Here is a 17,480-nt window from a genome sequence, read left to right on the forward strand (position 1 = left end):
TATTAACAAAAAGGAAAGAGAATTAACGAAAAAATTGTATTAACAAAAAGGAAAAGAAATTTACGAAAAAATTGTATTAACAAAAAGGGAAAAAAAATTAACGAAAAAATTGTATTAACAAAAAGGAAAAGAGAATTAACGAAAAAATTGTATTAACAAAAAGGAAAAGAAATTTACGAAAAAATTGTATTAACAAAAAGGGAAAAAAAATTAACGAAAAAATTGTATTAACAAAAAGGAAAAGAAAATTAACGAAAAAACTGTATTAACAAAATAGAAAAAATAACCGAAAAAATATTGACAAAAAAATAAAAAACAAACAAACAAACAAACAAATGGACATATGGAAAAGATATACACAAACGTGGGTGCACGTACATCTGTGTGCATATACGCGGGTACGTAAGCACATACTCACACAAGCACATGAACAAGTAACCCGCCCCCCTTTTTAAATGTAATAACCGTTGGCCTATTGCACTTTATATATATATATATATATATATACATGAACTAAACACAATTTTTGCACATAACAAAAGAAAATACGGGAAATATGGAAAATAAGGAACATATTAAAAATGTGGACAATATAGAATATATTCAAAATATTCAAATTATTCAAAATAATGAAAATACAAATTTACGCATCAAAGCTTTCTGCAGGGTAATGCAATAACAACGGATGACAAAAAAAAAAAAAAAAAAAAAAAAAAAAAAAAAAAATAATAATAATAAATGCCACCACACTACAAGATGGGGGTACATATATATGGGTATATACCCATTTGTACAAATAGGTAGGCACTATCACCCCATGTGGTTATGTGTTTTGGTAGTTAGACGGTTATTAGATGGCTTGTTGGGTTAGGGATCGCGTTTGGTTGTACCTCTTACAAAGCATTAGAAAGTCCCTCAGGTTCCGATAAAAATCAGTAGCATTCCTAATTTCAATATCATGATGATCTGAATTTTCAACTCCCCAAAACTTTATTAATGACAATTCATCAATATCATCCGCTCTGCAATTGGACGAAGTTTTCTTCCTCTTCTTTTGTTTTAGAAAATTTTTTTTTAAGGTATCTAATAAAATGACAGAATGATAATAAGGAATATCTTTATCTCTCTTTCCATGCATAATATAAACTGGTAGAAGTGATACTTTTTTAAGCCGCTCTGAATTTTTAAATACATCTAACCATGGTAAGTTTTTTTTTTGAAATGGAAATAATAATTTGATTCCACTTGCAAGAGGAGAATGCAGAATACATCCACCAACTTTTATATTTTTTAAACTCATCAAATAACTACTACTACATGTACCTATACTATATCCATATAATATAATATTTAACGGATTGATTTTCTTTTCTTTTGTTATATAATCATACACCATTTTTATATTCTTATAAATATTTGTTTCACTAGGTGTCTTATTACTATGACCATATCCACTATAATCATATGCAACCACATTAACATCTGATTGAAATACTATATTTAAATACGAAGGGAACATATAACCCATATCTGTATTATTTCCATGAGAAAATAGTATTGTTTGCTTATTTAAATCTAATGGTTTTTTATATATCATTAGAGATGCTACTTCATTCGAACCATCAGTTATTGTTTTGTAATCTACTCCTATATTGTTTTGCTCTAACAACGCATTCATATCAAAATCACTGAACGGATTTACGTAAATAAACTTGTTATCTTGTACTTCATACCCGATTAACTTCGGTGGGCAAAACGCCATCTTCCCCACTAGAAACGATCTCAATCCGCTATAAGGTCCACGAGAGAAGCACAAGAATGTATACAAGTGTATATGTGTACAAGTGTATATGTGTACAAATGTATATGCGTACAAGTGTATATGTGTACAAATGTATATGCGTACAAGTGTATATGTGTACAAATGTATATGCGTACAAGTGTATATGCGTACAAGTGTATATGTGTACAAATGTATATGCGTACAAGTGTATATGTGTACAAGTGTATATACGAACAGGAGTGCATGTAGATGTGCAAGGAATACATGTCTACATGTATATGCACAATGCTCGGATGAAACAAACTCACCATATACTTAAAAGGCCAAGGATAAAGAAGGCTAATTTTCTTTCCCTAGTGGTTTTATATTGCTTAACATACTCTTTTTCTGTATCAGCAACTATAGCACACTCACCAAATTCACTACTGCAATCCCTAGTACTCAACGCAGTCCTCAGTTTATCCTGCATGTTACTATTTGATACGTTGAACATCTTTACAAAAAAAAAAAAAAAAAAAAAAGGGGAAAAAACGAAAAAAAAAAAAAAAAAAAAGGGGAAAAAATAGGACTATCTCCGATATAATATATTATTTAAATCCATACATACATATAATACATATAATATATATATATATATGAATGTACATATCTATATATGTATGAACCCCACAAACAGAAAAAAAAAAAAAAGGCACTAACTGTTTCGCTCTTTACTAATTAATACTATTTGTGTTGTGCTAACATCATGTGCAGCTTGTACACAATTTATAAAAAAAATAGACGGCGGAATTATACGTATAAACACGTACATACTATATGTAAACAAACGAATATATAAGTGTATATACAAACATACCCCACGTGTAAATTTTATACAAATTATAAACTAATATCAAATATTAACAATGTAGTATTATACTAACACATTAATACAATCCATAAAATGAATGTTGAGAAAGTTATTTACTACTAAGTATTTACTTAGCAATTACCACTAATCATTTACTATTTTTTTTTTTTTTTTTTTTACTTTCTTAAAAATGAACAAAAATTAAACTAAAAAATAATTATGGTACTAATCAAATATATACAAATATTTATATAAATGTATATAAATATATATAATTATATATAAATACATATAAATACATATAAATGCGTATAAATACATATAAATGCATATAAATACATATAAATGCATATAAATACATATAAATACATATAAATACATATAAATAAATATAAATACATATAAATACATATAAATACATATAAATACATATAAATACTTTTAAATGTACAAATATATATCTTCCATTTAATCTTATATATTATTATACCTGTAAAATGTTTTATTATTTTTTTTTTTTTTTTTGCATAATTTTTACATTTTTTATGAAACTTTAATTCAAAAGAAAGGCAGCGCCATCATGTTGTTTACCGTTATTACATATACTTAATATAATACATATTCTTAAATAGATATACCTTACATACTTATATTACATATATACTTGTATTACATATATAGGTATACTAACATATATTTATACATGCGAATATATATTGTTTCGATTGAAGTACATTTTTCTTATTACTGTAGTTACAAAATTTAGATACGAACTATTATTTATATATAATTCAACAAATAAAAAGGTACATATATAATTATATATACAAATACATCTATATATAAATATAGCTGTAAAAGTTTAAATATTATTGGAGAGCATGCAACAACGTAAATAAAATATTATGTACATCGTAATAATAATATTAGCAGTAATAAAATAGTAGTAATAAAATAGTAGTAATAAAAATAGCAGCAATAAAATAGCAGCAATAAAATAGAAGCAATAAAATAGCAGCAATAAAATAGAAGCAATAAAATAGCAGCAATAAAATAGAAGCAATAAAATAGCAGCAATAAAATAGAAGCAATAAAATAGCAGCAATAAAATAGAAGCAATAAAATAGCAGTAATAAAATAATAATAATAAAATAGTAATAATAAAATAGTAATAATAAAATAGTAATAATAAAATAGTAATAATAAAATAGTAGAAGTAATGGTAATAATTAAAAGTAATAAATAATAGTAATATATTATATATACATATATATTTATATTTATTTATATATGTATATATTTTAATAAAATCAAGTAAAGAACTAATTTTTACAAAATTTAAAAACAAATTTACATCTATGTGAAGAAATATATATCGTTAATATGTAAGGTATAATATATAATAATATAATAGTAAAATATAACAGTAAAATATAATAGTAAAGAATAGTACTAATTTTCTAATAGTAACGTATAATGGTAAAATAAAATGATGGTAATATATATATGTAATGATAATGTATGGATAGTAAATGCGTGAAATAATTTGAGAAAGAAAAACTAGAAAAAAGTACAATAAGCAAGTAGCACATATATATGAAATAAAAATAACATTGGGGGAAGAAAAATATTACTATTACGTGATAAATGTACATAATTTATAAATACATGTATATATATTTTACATATGTATACATCATATATATGTAACATTTTTAACGATCGTTTAACTCCTTATGCAATTGTTATAGCTGTAACATTTTAGTAACTACAATTTGTTGTTGATTGTAAGTTGTGAGCCAAGGTTTCCTTAATCTCTTTCCCCCTAAACCTTGAAAAGAGGGAAAAAAAAAAAAAAAAAATTATATAAAAAATAAAAAACAAATGGTAAATAAATACTAAATGCACACTAAATGAACACCCAAAATAGACGTAAAAAGGAAATACCAAACCGTAGAACGGTAAACCAAAAAAAAAAAAAAAAAAAAAAATTAATCTTTTTGTATAACATCATGTTACCATTTGGTTATAAATGAATATAATAATTTTATGTATTGTGCATAAAATATATTCATTCTGAAAGAGGGAAAAAAAAAAAAAAAAATGGATAAACGGATAAGTTCAATGATAATTAACTAGTATATTTGTACAATATATTTTTAATATTTTTTTTACGTAATGCATTTACGTGTGCCCAATATATAAAGATACAGTATATGAATGTGCAAGTATATATATATATATATATATATATATATGAATATAGATATACGTACATATATATAAATATACATACATATGTACATACAAGTATGTAAATATTCATATGTATATATAAATATTCATACGTATATATAAATATACATACATATATTTATACGTACTGAATGTATGACGTAATGTCTGTAAAAAATTATGCTTGCATTTATGAACATGCACATGTACATGCATACGCTTGTGAGTTTTCCAGGCGTTGCACAGCTTACATATATATGTGTGTGTTACCTTGTGCCGTGAATGAACTGCTTCGGCATCATCCTGTTGTTGTTCCTTTTGCTAATAACTGCAGCCATTAGGAGAAAAGAAAAAAATGGTTCATCGCTATTCAACAAAAAAAGAAATTGTTTTATGTTATTTTCATTATTTTTCTTTCGGAAAAATAGTAGTGATAATGAAAATATGATTTTTAAAAAAATAAAGTTCATTCATAGTGCGAACAAAATTCTTTATATAAATGTAAAGCATAGAATTAACTACAAAGTTAAGGGGACAAGCAGCAAATACGCCGTTACGCATAGTAGCCGTGGAAATAGTGTTAGCGGTAGTAGTAGCAAAAGCAGAAGCAGTAGCAAAAGCAGAAGCAGTAGTAGTAGCAGAAGCAGTAATAGCAGTAGCAGAAGCAGTAGTAGTAGCAGAAGCAGTAGTAGTAGCAGAAGCAGTAGTAGTAGCAGAAGCAGTAGTAGCAGTAGCAGTAGCAGAAGCAGTAGTAGTAGCAGAATCAGTAGCAGAATCAGTAGCAGAATCAGTAGCAGAATCAGTAGTAGTAGACGCAGTAGTGGTAGACGCAGCAGTTGTAGTAGCGCCGGTAATTCATTCCGTGAGCATTGTTACCATAACACGTACTGCACCTGTGTGAATACAAAAATGATCGAAAGCGAGTACTTGAGTTACCTGAAAAATTATATTGTGGACGAAGAAGAGCTGATACGCGTGCAATCGAATGGCAAAGGTGTGCATGGAAATGAAGAGAACAATTATAAGGAGGTAGATGAAATTGAAAAGATGATTAGCAACACGATAAGAAAAAATGAAAAGGAGCTGTTTGATTTTTTGAATAGTGTCAATGAAAAATATAATTTGAAAAGTACTCTGAGGGTTGTTGGTGGATGGGTAAGAGACAAATATTTAAAAATTAGTAATGACGATATTGATATTACAGTGGATAATATGAAAGGGTCGGATTTCTGTAATTATATAAAAGAATATATAAAAGAAAAAGAAAACAAAAATTTTAATTTTGGAATAATAAAAATAAATTCAGATCAATCAAAACATTTAGAAACTTCAAGTTTTAATCTTTTTAATTTTCAAGTAGATATTGTAAACTTAAGGAGTGAAAAATATTCAGAGGATAGTAGGATCCCAGAGATTGCTATTGGCACACCAGAAGAAGATGCACTAAGGAGGGACTTTACAATTAATTCTTTATTTTATAATTTAGATAACAAAAGAGTAGAAGATTTTACTAAAAAAGGGATATTTCATTTAAAAAATAAAATTATTTGTACCCCGTTAAATGCGTTAACGACATTTCTTGATGACCCATTAAGAGTTATTAGATGTATAAGATTCTGTGGTTATTTTAATTTGTATATAGAAAAAAATATTTTTAATGTTTTAAAAAATGAAGACATCAAAAAATCGTTTAATAAAAAAATTTCAAAAGGTAGACTTTCTTTGGAAATATTGAAAATATTTTCTTCAAAATGTAAAAATATTATTCTCTCTTTAGCCTTATTGAATTATAGTTCTTATTCATCTCAAATTTTTAAGTTACCACCAGAGTATTTTATTAAAAATGAGGAGGCGTTTGAAAAGGTTAAGAATTGGGACAAGATAAATCGAGGGAGCATCATCCATTCGGCTGGTAGTGGTCGTGATGGCGGAAATGGTATTAACATCATCAGCAATGGTGGTAGTGGTAATAGTAGCTTTAACAGTTGCCCAACGGGTATGAATAAAAAAATTAACGTTGGATTAGCTGACGCTGGAACGTATAGGAATGTTTTACAGAATGACCATCTCATTGGAGAAAAGACGATGTATGATGATATGAGTAATTCGAAGAGGAGCAATAATAATGAAGAACAACTTCTCCTTTTTGGATTGCAAAATAAGGTAAATGGTATTTCCAAAAAAATGCGTATTAACAAGTTAGGCAATTTAACAAACAAAACAGCGGATAGACTTGATAATGAAGGAGTGGAAAAAAAAAGGTGCGATGAAGCCAGGTGGCAATTTCAAGGCTTAAATTATATAAAATTTTTTAAAGACATTGAAAAGAATAATTTGTTAAAAGAGATATTCTTTGAGCTAAATTATAAAGAAAATTTAAATTATATACACTTATGCTTATTCTTTTTGCCTTTAAAAAATCATTTTTCGTACATAAAAAAAAAAACGAAAACAGAGTATGTAATTGAGTATATAATTCGTGAATCATTAAAATTCCCTTTAAAATATTCGAAATTTTGTGTACATATTTTTGAAGGATTTATGCATATATATAATTTATATAAAAATATGAACGTTCATAATTTTTTGAAAAATTGTAATCATGATAAAAAAAATAATCTACATAGCACAGGTGATATTGTTTTGTTTTTAAAAAATGTTGGGGAAAAATGGGATTTGTTACTATTCATTTTTTTTATATTTCATAAATATAATGAAATAAATAAAAATTATATAACTTGTTTATCAGATGATATTTTTCTCTCAGATTTTGTTAAAATATTATATCAATATATTTTAACGAACGGCTTACAAAATGCCTATAATATGAAACCCTTTTTAAAATGGCCAGACATTAAGCACAACTTTCCGCAAATTTCCAACTCTCGAATTGGCGAGGTCTACGAGCAGATAGTAAGCACAGAAATGCGCAGTGAGCGTGTGCAGGGGCGTATTTGCTCTCGGACGTACATACATTCGAACATACATTTATGCATGTGTAATGTCCATCATATGAGCTCTCCTATTTTTTATGCTTACCTTTCTTCTCTTTCAGATTCGATTTACGTGTATCCACGGGGAAAATGAAAAAGACTGCATAGAATTTTTGAAACAATATTTTAAGAAAACATCCTAAGTTGTTATGGAATAACCTAAATATAATTTCATATTGCTATATTTTTTTTTTTTTTTTTTTTTTTTTTTACACATATGTATATATATACTTGTGTGCATACCTTTGTAGTAGGATAAGGTTCCACATATTCAAATTAGAATATTTCCGTTTTGGCTTTAATTATTTTTTCCTCTTCTTCTTTCAACTTTTCCACGTCCTGCAAACGTATCAATTGTTTAAGTTGAAAAAATAAATTATTTACCTTATAAATATTTTCGTAGTAAAATAAAATAAAAAAAATAAAGGGGATAATGAATGTTCTGTTTACCTTATCATTAACACTTAATGATATAACTTTATTACAAATTTTCACAAAATCTTCACGCGTATTTACTTTCCCGTTCGACTGTATTTCGAAACATAGCTTATTAATCTCCTCTTGTGACAAATATATATAATTCCCATTTTCGTCTAATACGCCGTTAATCATATCTTGTTCTTCGAGCTCTTCCAGCTTTTTTTGTATATCCTGCATGTATATGGTGTGTACCACATTTACGTTACATGTTCATGTTTATGTGATGTATGCCACATTTACGTGACGTGTTCATATTTTTATGACTCGTGCATAAAATATTTTGCAAAAAGTGGGGTAATATCTTTTAGTTATTCTTTTTGATGCCTCTTATTTTATTTTTTTTTTTTTTTTCCTTTTGTACCTCCGTTGTTGTTTGGAACTTAACTGATAACTCTGTTATATTTACATACTTTTTTAATTTTATAAAATTCAAAAAACAAGACATAAGAACGTCTGACGAAAGCCAGTCGTCCTCTTGTTTCTTCGATATCATGTGGGACTGCAAAAAAAAAAAAAAAAAAAAGAACATTTGTTGGGGTTACACGTGAGTGAAAATGTGAGTATATATATATATATGTATACTCGTGCATCTATACATGCACCCACAAGTTTCTATACACGTAGACGAGTGCATGAACACTTTTGAAGAATCTTTTAAAGACAGATACGCACTTTCCACTTCTTGAGCTTCCTTATTTCTCTGTTACTCATTTCAGTCGAATACTAAAAAGGAAAAATAAAGTTTATGCTTGTGATATGTGAGCATTTGATATGTGCATATAATTCGGGCATAAAACAAGGACGAATTTGCAAATGCGCACACGTCTCAGAATATTACACTCAATACGTCCGCGTTAGTTCTGTGCCTTGTATATTCAAACATTTGTTCCTTCATCATTATATCTTCATTTTCTCCCTCTTCTGATTCATTTGTTTGATGCCCTGCCCTTCCTTCGTTACTCCTCATTTCTAAATTTCTCATTAATGAATCTTTTATGTTATCACGCCGGTATCTGGCTTTGTCAAATGGATTTTCACTATCCCCATTGGCTACTTGTACATTTACATAATTTTCAAATTTCTCTTTTAAACTATTTTTTTTTATATTTTTTTCAAATAGATCTTTAAGCTCCTCTTTTACATTTTGTTGCAGTTTCTTTACTTCGCACTCATTCATACTCGTCTCAAATTTGTATCGCCCCTTTAGGTTTTTAAACTCATAATTTTTAAATTGTTCCCTTGCATCTTCGTTTGATATTCCAACAGTCATTTGGTTTGACGTTTCGTTTACTGCTTCGTTTACCACTCTACTTGCCTCTTCACCTATCACTTCACTTGCCTCTTCACCTACCACTCCACTTGTCTCTTCACCTACCACTCCACTTGTCTCTTCACCTACCACTCCACTTGTCTCTTCACCTACCACTCCACTTGCCTCTTCACCTACCACTCCACTGTCTCTTCACCTACCACTCCACTTGTCTCTTCACCTACCACTCCACTTGCCTCTTCACCTACCACTCCACTTGTCTCTTCACCTACCACTCCACTTGTCTCGTCACCTACCACTCCATTTGCCTCTTCCCTAACTTCCTTGTGTGCACTACTCTTTTTTGTACTATCCTCACTATCATGTATGGTATTTCTTAATACATCTGACTTTTCATCTATACTTATAAAGAATTCCCTTAATTTTTTAATGTGTTTAAGGTTTTTATTACTACCCGAGCTCTTTTTCTTTGAATCATTCCTTGAGTTATCCTTTATGCTGTCGTTAGAGGTATTTGTACTAATTACATATTTTGAATTATTAATATAAGGTATATCATTAGCAGTTACATAGTCATGTGTTCTTAAAGTAAATTCATCCATTTCTTTTTTTTTATCTTCTTTTGCTTTATCTATTTTATTATATTTATCCTCTTCATTCTGTCCCTCATTATTTTCACTTATAATATAAGTACTACTGCTAGTATTTTCAGTGTATGTCTCAACCTCTTCACCTTCTCTTTTGTTTACATCAACGATGAGACTGCATCTACGCCCTTGACTATTATTGTCTTCCGCTTCTTCGTAGTCTGGTTTGCTTTTGCTTGATTTGTCTACATCGTTCATATCAATATCGTTTTCATATTTAATATACTTGCTAGGAACTTCATACGTGTTGCCATTTTTACTCCTCCTCTTATCTGCATCAATAGTATGATCATGTTTATCCAGTTGATTATTCGTTCCTTCCCTTTTCATGTTGTCTTTTGTGCTTTCATTTGGTTCGACTACATCATTTACATCATTTACACCATTTATACTATTTATAACATCGATTTCTTTATTTTCAATTATTTTTCTATATGTGTCGTATTTATTGTTATTTTTACTCTTCCTTTCATAAGTATCAGTAATATGATCACTACTCTTCTGCTTACTGTATGTATCTTTCTCTTTCTCATAGTCTCTTTCGCCTCTTCTCAATGTATCTATTTCATATACGTCCTTAGTTTTGTTACTTTCAATTTCTTTTCTATTAACGTTGTTTATTTTGTTACCTTTACTCTTCCTCTTATCTGCATCTATAATATGATTGCTACTACTTTGCTTACTGTATGTATCTACCTCTTTGACGTAGTCTCTCTTGATATGTGTTATGTCTTCTGTTCTTTTATTATTTCTTTTTTGTTCATTTATTTCATAGCACTTTTTGTTACTACCTGTCCTTATAGCTCTTATTCCATCTTCCGTATGAACATCAACCATCTCAATACTTATCTCATCAGCATAATTTTGTGCACTCTCTTTTCTGTTTCTTACTTGGTTTACTCGTTCATTTAGTACTACTATTTTATGACTTTCGTGCATTCTGTTTGGTTCAAGCGCTTGTCTCGTATCAAGAACTTTGCCTTTTTTTTCCATTTCGTTTGTATCATAATTTGAGTTATTACTTCTCGTTTCTCCCTTATACATACTATCATGAGCGTCATTCTTACTCTTCCTTTTGTTTGAATCACACACATAGATATGTTTTTCCCCTTTTGAAACTGTATTTTCTTTATTTGCGCTTCCACGTCTTGCACTTTCATCTCTTAGACTTATACGCAGGGTACTTTCACCCCTTACACTTTCGACTCTTACACTTTCGACTCTTACACTTTCGTCTCTTACACTTTCGTCTCTTACACTTTCACCTCTTACACTTTCACCTCTTATACTTTCACCTCTAGTACTTTCACGTCCAGCACTTTCAGATCGAGAACCTTCATCTCCCACGCTTTCACTTCTTGTACCTTCTCCTCTTTGACTTTCACATGTAAAACCTTTATCTCTTGTAATTTTTCTTCTGGTACTTTCATCTCTTGCATTTACACGTATAGCGCTTTCCTCTCTTTCATTTTCACGTCGAGCACCTTCACTTCTTGCACTCTCGGGTCTAGAACCTTCACCTCCTATACTTTCAGGTCTAGTACTTTCATCTCTTGATCTTTCATCGCTTGTACTTTCACGTCTAACGCTTTCATCTATTGCACTCACACGTTGAGTATCTTCATCTATTGCACTCACCCTTCGACTACCTTCATCTATTGCACTCACACGTTTATTATTTGCATCTATTGCACTCACACGTTTATTATTTTCATCTATTGCACTCACACGTTTATTATTTTCATCTATTGCACTCACACGTTTATTATTTTCATTTATTGCACTCACCCTTCGACTACCTTCATCTATTGCACTTACACGCCGAGTATCTTCATCTATTGCACTCACACGTCTAGTATCTTCATCTATTGCACTCACACGTCGAGTATCTTCATCTATTGTACTTATACGTCTATTATTTTCATCTATTGCATTTACACGTCTATTATTTTCATCTATTGCACTTACACGTCTAGTATCTTTATCTATTGCACTCACCCTTCGACTACCTTCATCTATTGCACTTACACGTCTAGTATCTTCATCTATTGCACTCACACGTCGACTACCTTGATTTATTGCACTCACACGTCGACTACCTTGATTTATTGCACTTACACTTCGAGTATCTTCATCTATTGCACTCACCCGTCTATTATTTTCATCTATTACACTCACACGTCTAGTATCTTCATCTGTTGCATTTACACGTCGACTACCTTCATCTATTGTACTTATACGTCTATTATTTTCATCTATTGCATTTACACGTCTATTATTTTCATCTATTGCACTCACACGTTTATTATTTTCATCTATTGCACTTACACGTCGACTACCTTCATCTATTGCACTCACACGTCGACTACCTTCATCTATTGCATTTACACGTCGAGTATCTTCATCTATTGCACTTACACGTCTAGTATCTTTATCTACTACACTCACCCTTCGACTACCTTCATCTATTGCACTTACACGTCGACTACCTTCATTTATTGCACTTACACGTCGACTACCTTCATCTATTGCACTTACACGTCGACTACCTTCATCTATTGCACTCACCCTTCGACTACCTTCATCTATTGCACTTACACGCCGAGTATCTTCATCTATTGCACTTACACGTCTAGTATCTTTATCTATTGCACTCACCCTTCGACTACCTTCATCTATTGCACTTACACGCCGAGTATCTTCATCTATTGCACTCACACGTCGAATACCTTCATTTATTGCACTCACACGTCGACTACCTTCATTTATTGCACTTACACTCCGAGTATCTTCATCTATTGCACTCACCCTTCGACTACCTTCATCTATTGCACTCACACGTCTAGTATCTTCATCTATTGCACTCACACGTCGAGTACCTTCATCTATTGTACTTATACGTCTATTATTTTCATTTATTGCACTCACCCTTCGACTACCTTCATCTATTGCACTTACACGCCGAGTATTTTCATCTATTGCACTCACCCGTCTATTATTTTCATCTATTACACTCACACGTCTAGTATCTTCATCTGTTGCATTTACACGTCGACTACCTTCATCTATTGTACTTATACGTCTATTATTTTCATCTATTGCATTTACACGTCTATTATTTTCATCTATTGCACTCACACGTTGAGTATCTTCATCTATTGCACTCACCCGTCTATTATTTTCATCTATTACACTCACACGTCTAGTATCTTCATCTATTGCACTCACACGTCGAGTACCTTCATCTATTGTACTTATACGTCTATTATTTTCATCTATTGCACTCACACGTTTATTATTTTCATCTATTGCACTCACACGTTTATTATTTTCATCTATTGCACTCACACGTTTATTATTTTCATCTATTGCACTCACACGTTTATTATTTTCATTTATTGCACTCACCCTTCGACTACCTTCATCTATTGCACTTACACGCCGAGTATCTTCATCTATTGCACTTACACGTCTAGTATCTTCATCTATTGCATTTACACGTCTATTATTTTCATCTATTGCACTCACACGTTGAGTATCTTCATCTATTGCACTCACCCGTCTATTATTTTCATCTATTACACTCACCCGTCTATTATTTTCATCTATTACACTCACACGTCTAGTATCTTCATCTGTTGCATTTACACGTCGACTACCTTCATCTATTGCACTCACACGTCTAGTATCTTCATCTATTGCACTCACACGTTTATTATTTTCATCTATTGCACTCACACGTTTATTATTTTCATTTATTGCACTCACCCTTCGACTACCTTCATCTATTGCACTCACACGTCGACTACCTTCATCTATTGCATTTACACGTCGAGTATCTTCATCTATTGTACTTTCACGTCGAGTATCTTCATCTATTGCACTTACACGTCTAGTATCTTTATCTATTGCACTCACACGTCGACTACCTTCATCTATTGCACTCACACGTCGACTACCTTCATCTATTGCACTTACACGTCGACTACCTTCATTTATTGCACTTACACGTCGACTACCTTCATCTATTGCACTCACACGTCGACTACCTTCATCTATTGCATTTACACGTCGAGTATCTTCATCTATTGTACTTTCACGTCGAGTATCTTCATCTATTGCACTTACACGTCTAGTATCTTTATCTATTGCACTTACACGTCGAGCACCTTCACCTCCTTCACTTTTACGTCTTGAACTATCACTTCTTGTACTTTCATCTCTTGAACTTTCGTCCCTTGCATTTTTACGGCTTGCACTTTCATATCTTGCACTTTCACTTTCTTCACTTTCATCTTTTGCACTTACACGTCTAGCAATTTCATCTCCTGCACTTTCACATAGAGCAACTTCATCTCTCGCATTTACGCTTCGGGTCCTTTCATCTCTTGTACTGTCAAGTCGAAAACCTTCGCCTGTTTCACTTACACATCCAGTACTTTGAGATCGAGAATCTTCCCTTCCAATACTTTCATCTCTTGTACTTTTACGTCTAGCATTTTCGTTTGTTGCACCTTCATCTCTTGCATTTTCACCTCTTACACTTGCACATTGAGTACTTTCATATCTAGCACTTTTACCTGCTGCAACTTCACCCCCTTCGAAAGAGGCACTGACAACTGCTTCTTCCTTACTGTTTCTCATCTCATTTACATGAACAGATTTGTCAATAGAATTTCTCTTTTGGCTAGTCGTATCCTGAATATGATCACTTGTTTTTTCCTTTCTTTTAAGTGAAAACGAGTTTATATTTGTTTTTTCTTCATCATAAAATTTATCAGAATAATAATTTTTAGAGTTTTCATTTTCCCTATCATCTGAGATATTCTTCTCTTTTGATAAAGAATAAGAATCCTTTTCTTCGTATTTTTTTATATCATTTATTATTTCATCTATATAATCCTTGTGGGCATTATTCAAATTATTAACTGCAATGTTTTTCTCTAATTTGTCTATTTGCCCTTCATTTTTCTGAACGCTCTTTCTGTAACCATAAAACAGGTTTTGCACTAGGCTCACAATAGAGAAATTAGTGCTTCTACCGTTACCACTGCTACCATTTTTGCCGCTGCTTTTACTGCTGCTATCGTTATTGCCGCTTCTACTGCTTCTATCGTTATTGCCGCTTCTACTGCTGCTATCATTATTGCCGCTTCTACTGCTGCTATCATTATTGCCGCTTCTACTGCTGCTACCGTTATTGCCGCTTATACTGATGCTATCGTTATTGCCGCTTCTACTGCTGATATAGTTTTTTCCGCTTTTATTGCTACTATCTTTGTTAACATTATGGTCATTCTCCATTGATGCATTTCCATTTTCTGCACAATTTTCTTCTGAACGGTTCACTGGTGTTACGGTGCCTTCCATTACATCCTTTAGTCGATCATTCATCCAGGAGCAATTAAAATAGCTTGTATTTGTTTTTACTTCCTTATCTTCGAGGCAAGCAGTATTCATATTATATTTATTATTGCTTGCATTTTCTTCTCGTTCAGTAAAATCTGCAGAGTATATATTGTTTTCTTCATTCCTTTCGCTGTGACAACTAAGGGTTAAACTATCGTACATATTAACGCTAACCTTAAGAACTATTTCTCTACTATCATCTGATTCGTTTATTATTGTTTTCTTTATTTTGCTATGCTTCTTCATCTCTGAAATTGTTTTTGTATGTGTTACCATCTCCATCTTCATTTTCTCCATCTTCATTTTCTCCATCTTCATTTTCTCCATCTTCATTTTCTCCATCTTCATTTTCTTCTTTTTCTTCTTCTTCTTCTTCTTCTTCTTCTTATTTTCAAATATTTCCCTCGTTTCGTTATTAAAGTTCGAAACATCACCTAGACTGGTAAGCTCTTTGCATTTAGGACTGTCCGTTGGACTGCTTGATATCATCTTATCATTAGAGAAGTAATTCGTAGAATTTTTTTTTTTTACCATTTCATTCTTAAGTACATATGCTGAACTTTTAATTCCGCTTGTTAACAAATCTTCCTCAGTAGTACATATTTCATTACTAATATTTGCTGACTTTCTTAAAACTTTATCATTAGGCTTGTTTTCTCCTTTATCGCATTTACAACTGGTAGACTTTGCACTAAGCACATTTATATCGTCCTCAATTTTACTACTCTCTTCTTTGTTTAAAATTTTATGTAATTCTCTGTCTATTATTAGTAATTCCCCTTTAATATATTCCAACCCTTCATTTAATTTTAAGTAAGTATATATTTTTTTTTTTTCTTTTTTGCTGACTTGGTCAGAATTATTTATTTCACTCCTACTGTAAATCTCATCTTCCGAATCATTAAAACTTTCTAAATATTCCTTGCTATTTAAAGATATTTGTTCAATGTTAAAATGCTCTTCTCTTTCATTCTCTTTTCCACTGTTTGGAAAGGAGTTTTCCTTTCCTACTCTTCTTACATTCCTGTGATAATAGAAAGGGGGTAGAGAAGAAAAGAAAAAAAAAAAAAAAAAATCAGCCATAAAATATAGTACATAAAAAAGTTATGTAAATTTTAGCTATTCGGAAAGATACATAACTTCTGCAATGTTAAGAAGCGTGTTATGGGGGTATACATGTGTGCAAACACACAAGAGTGAGTATATATTTGTGTATATTTATATATTTACATATATTTGTGTATATTTAAATGTTTATATATACATTTGTATATATTTACATGTTTATGCATTTACGTCCCCTTTGTGCGAACGCAGTAACTTGGACTGCCAGAGCAGGTACTTCAAGCTTACCTAATGAAGTAGGTGGAAAGGAAGACCAACAAGACGTTTATAAGTACAAACGTAATACTTGCATTAAGAGAAAGCTCTATTTTAAAAAAATCAAAAAAAGTTGATGACTTATTCATTTTAAAGAGCAACCTTCAGTTTTTATACATGCGTCTGCAGGAAGACCACATTTTTAAATATAAACATATGTATACGTACGTATATGTAGGCACATATATATAGATAAATATACGTACATACATACGTATACATGCATATACATTTGCATATACATTTACATATACATTTACATATACATTTACATATACAAATACATATACATATACATATACATATACATTTACATATACATATACATATACATATACATTTACATATACATTTACATATACATTTACATATACATTTACATATACATTTACATATACATTTACATATACATTTACTTATACATATGCATACA

At 30.8% G+C, this 17,480-nt stretch overlaps 3 protein-coding genes across 3 annotated transcripts; 1 reads left to right on the forward strand and 2 right to left on the reverse strand.

Annotated features, from left to right (window-relative positions):
• Positions 1-850: 850 nt before the first annotated feature.
• Positions 851-2,276, reverse strand: PmUG01_09029600 (alpha/beta hydrolase fold domain containing protein, putative; the record flags this gene model as incomplete). Its single annotated transcript, XM_029004985.1, has 2 exons — positions 851-1,790; positions 2,092-2,276. The coding sequence occupies 2 exons, from the start codon at positions 2,274-2,276 to the stop codon at positions 851-853; spliced, it is 1,125 nt and encodes a 374-aa protein (XP_028861620.1).
• A 2,874-nt stretch (positions 2,277-5,150) lies between these two features.
• On the forward strand, positions 5,151-8,004 carry PmUG01_09029700 (tRNA nucleotidyltransferase, putative; the record flags this gene model as incomplete). Its single annotated transcript, XM_029004986.1, has 2 exons — positions 5,151-7,781; positions 7,924-8,004. 2 exons carry the CDS (start codon positions 5,151-5,153, stop codon positions 8,002-8,004), a joined length of 2,712 nt encoding a protein of 903 aa, XP_028861621.1.
• Positions 8,005-8,137: 133 nt separating this feature from the next.
• PmUG01_09029800 (conserved Plasmodium protein, unknown function) lies at positions 8,138-17,136 on the reverse strand (the record flags this gene model as incomplete). Its single annotated transcript, XM_029004987.1, is given in 7 exon segments — positions 8,138-8,200; positions 8,312-8,512; positions 8,703-8,840; positions 9,014-9,064; positions 9,180-9,783; positions 9,798-16,691; positions 17,021-17,136. The coding sequence occupies 7 exon segments, from the start codon at positions 17,134-17,136 to the stop codon at positions 8,138-8,140; spliced, it is 8,067 nt and encodes a 2,688-aa protein (XP_028861622.1).
• Between the last annotated feature and the right edge of the window lie 344 nt (positions 17,137-17,480).

Source organism: Plasmodium malariae (genome assembly GCF_900090045.1).
Source record: "Plasmodium malariae genome assembly, chromosome: 9".
NCBI classification, from domain to species: Eukaryota; Apicomplexa; class Aconoidasida; order Haemosporida; family Plasmodiidae; genus Plasmodium; species Plasmodium malariae.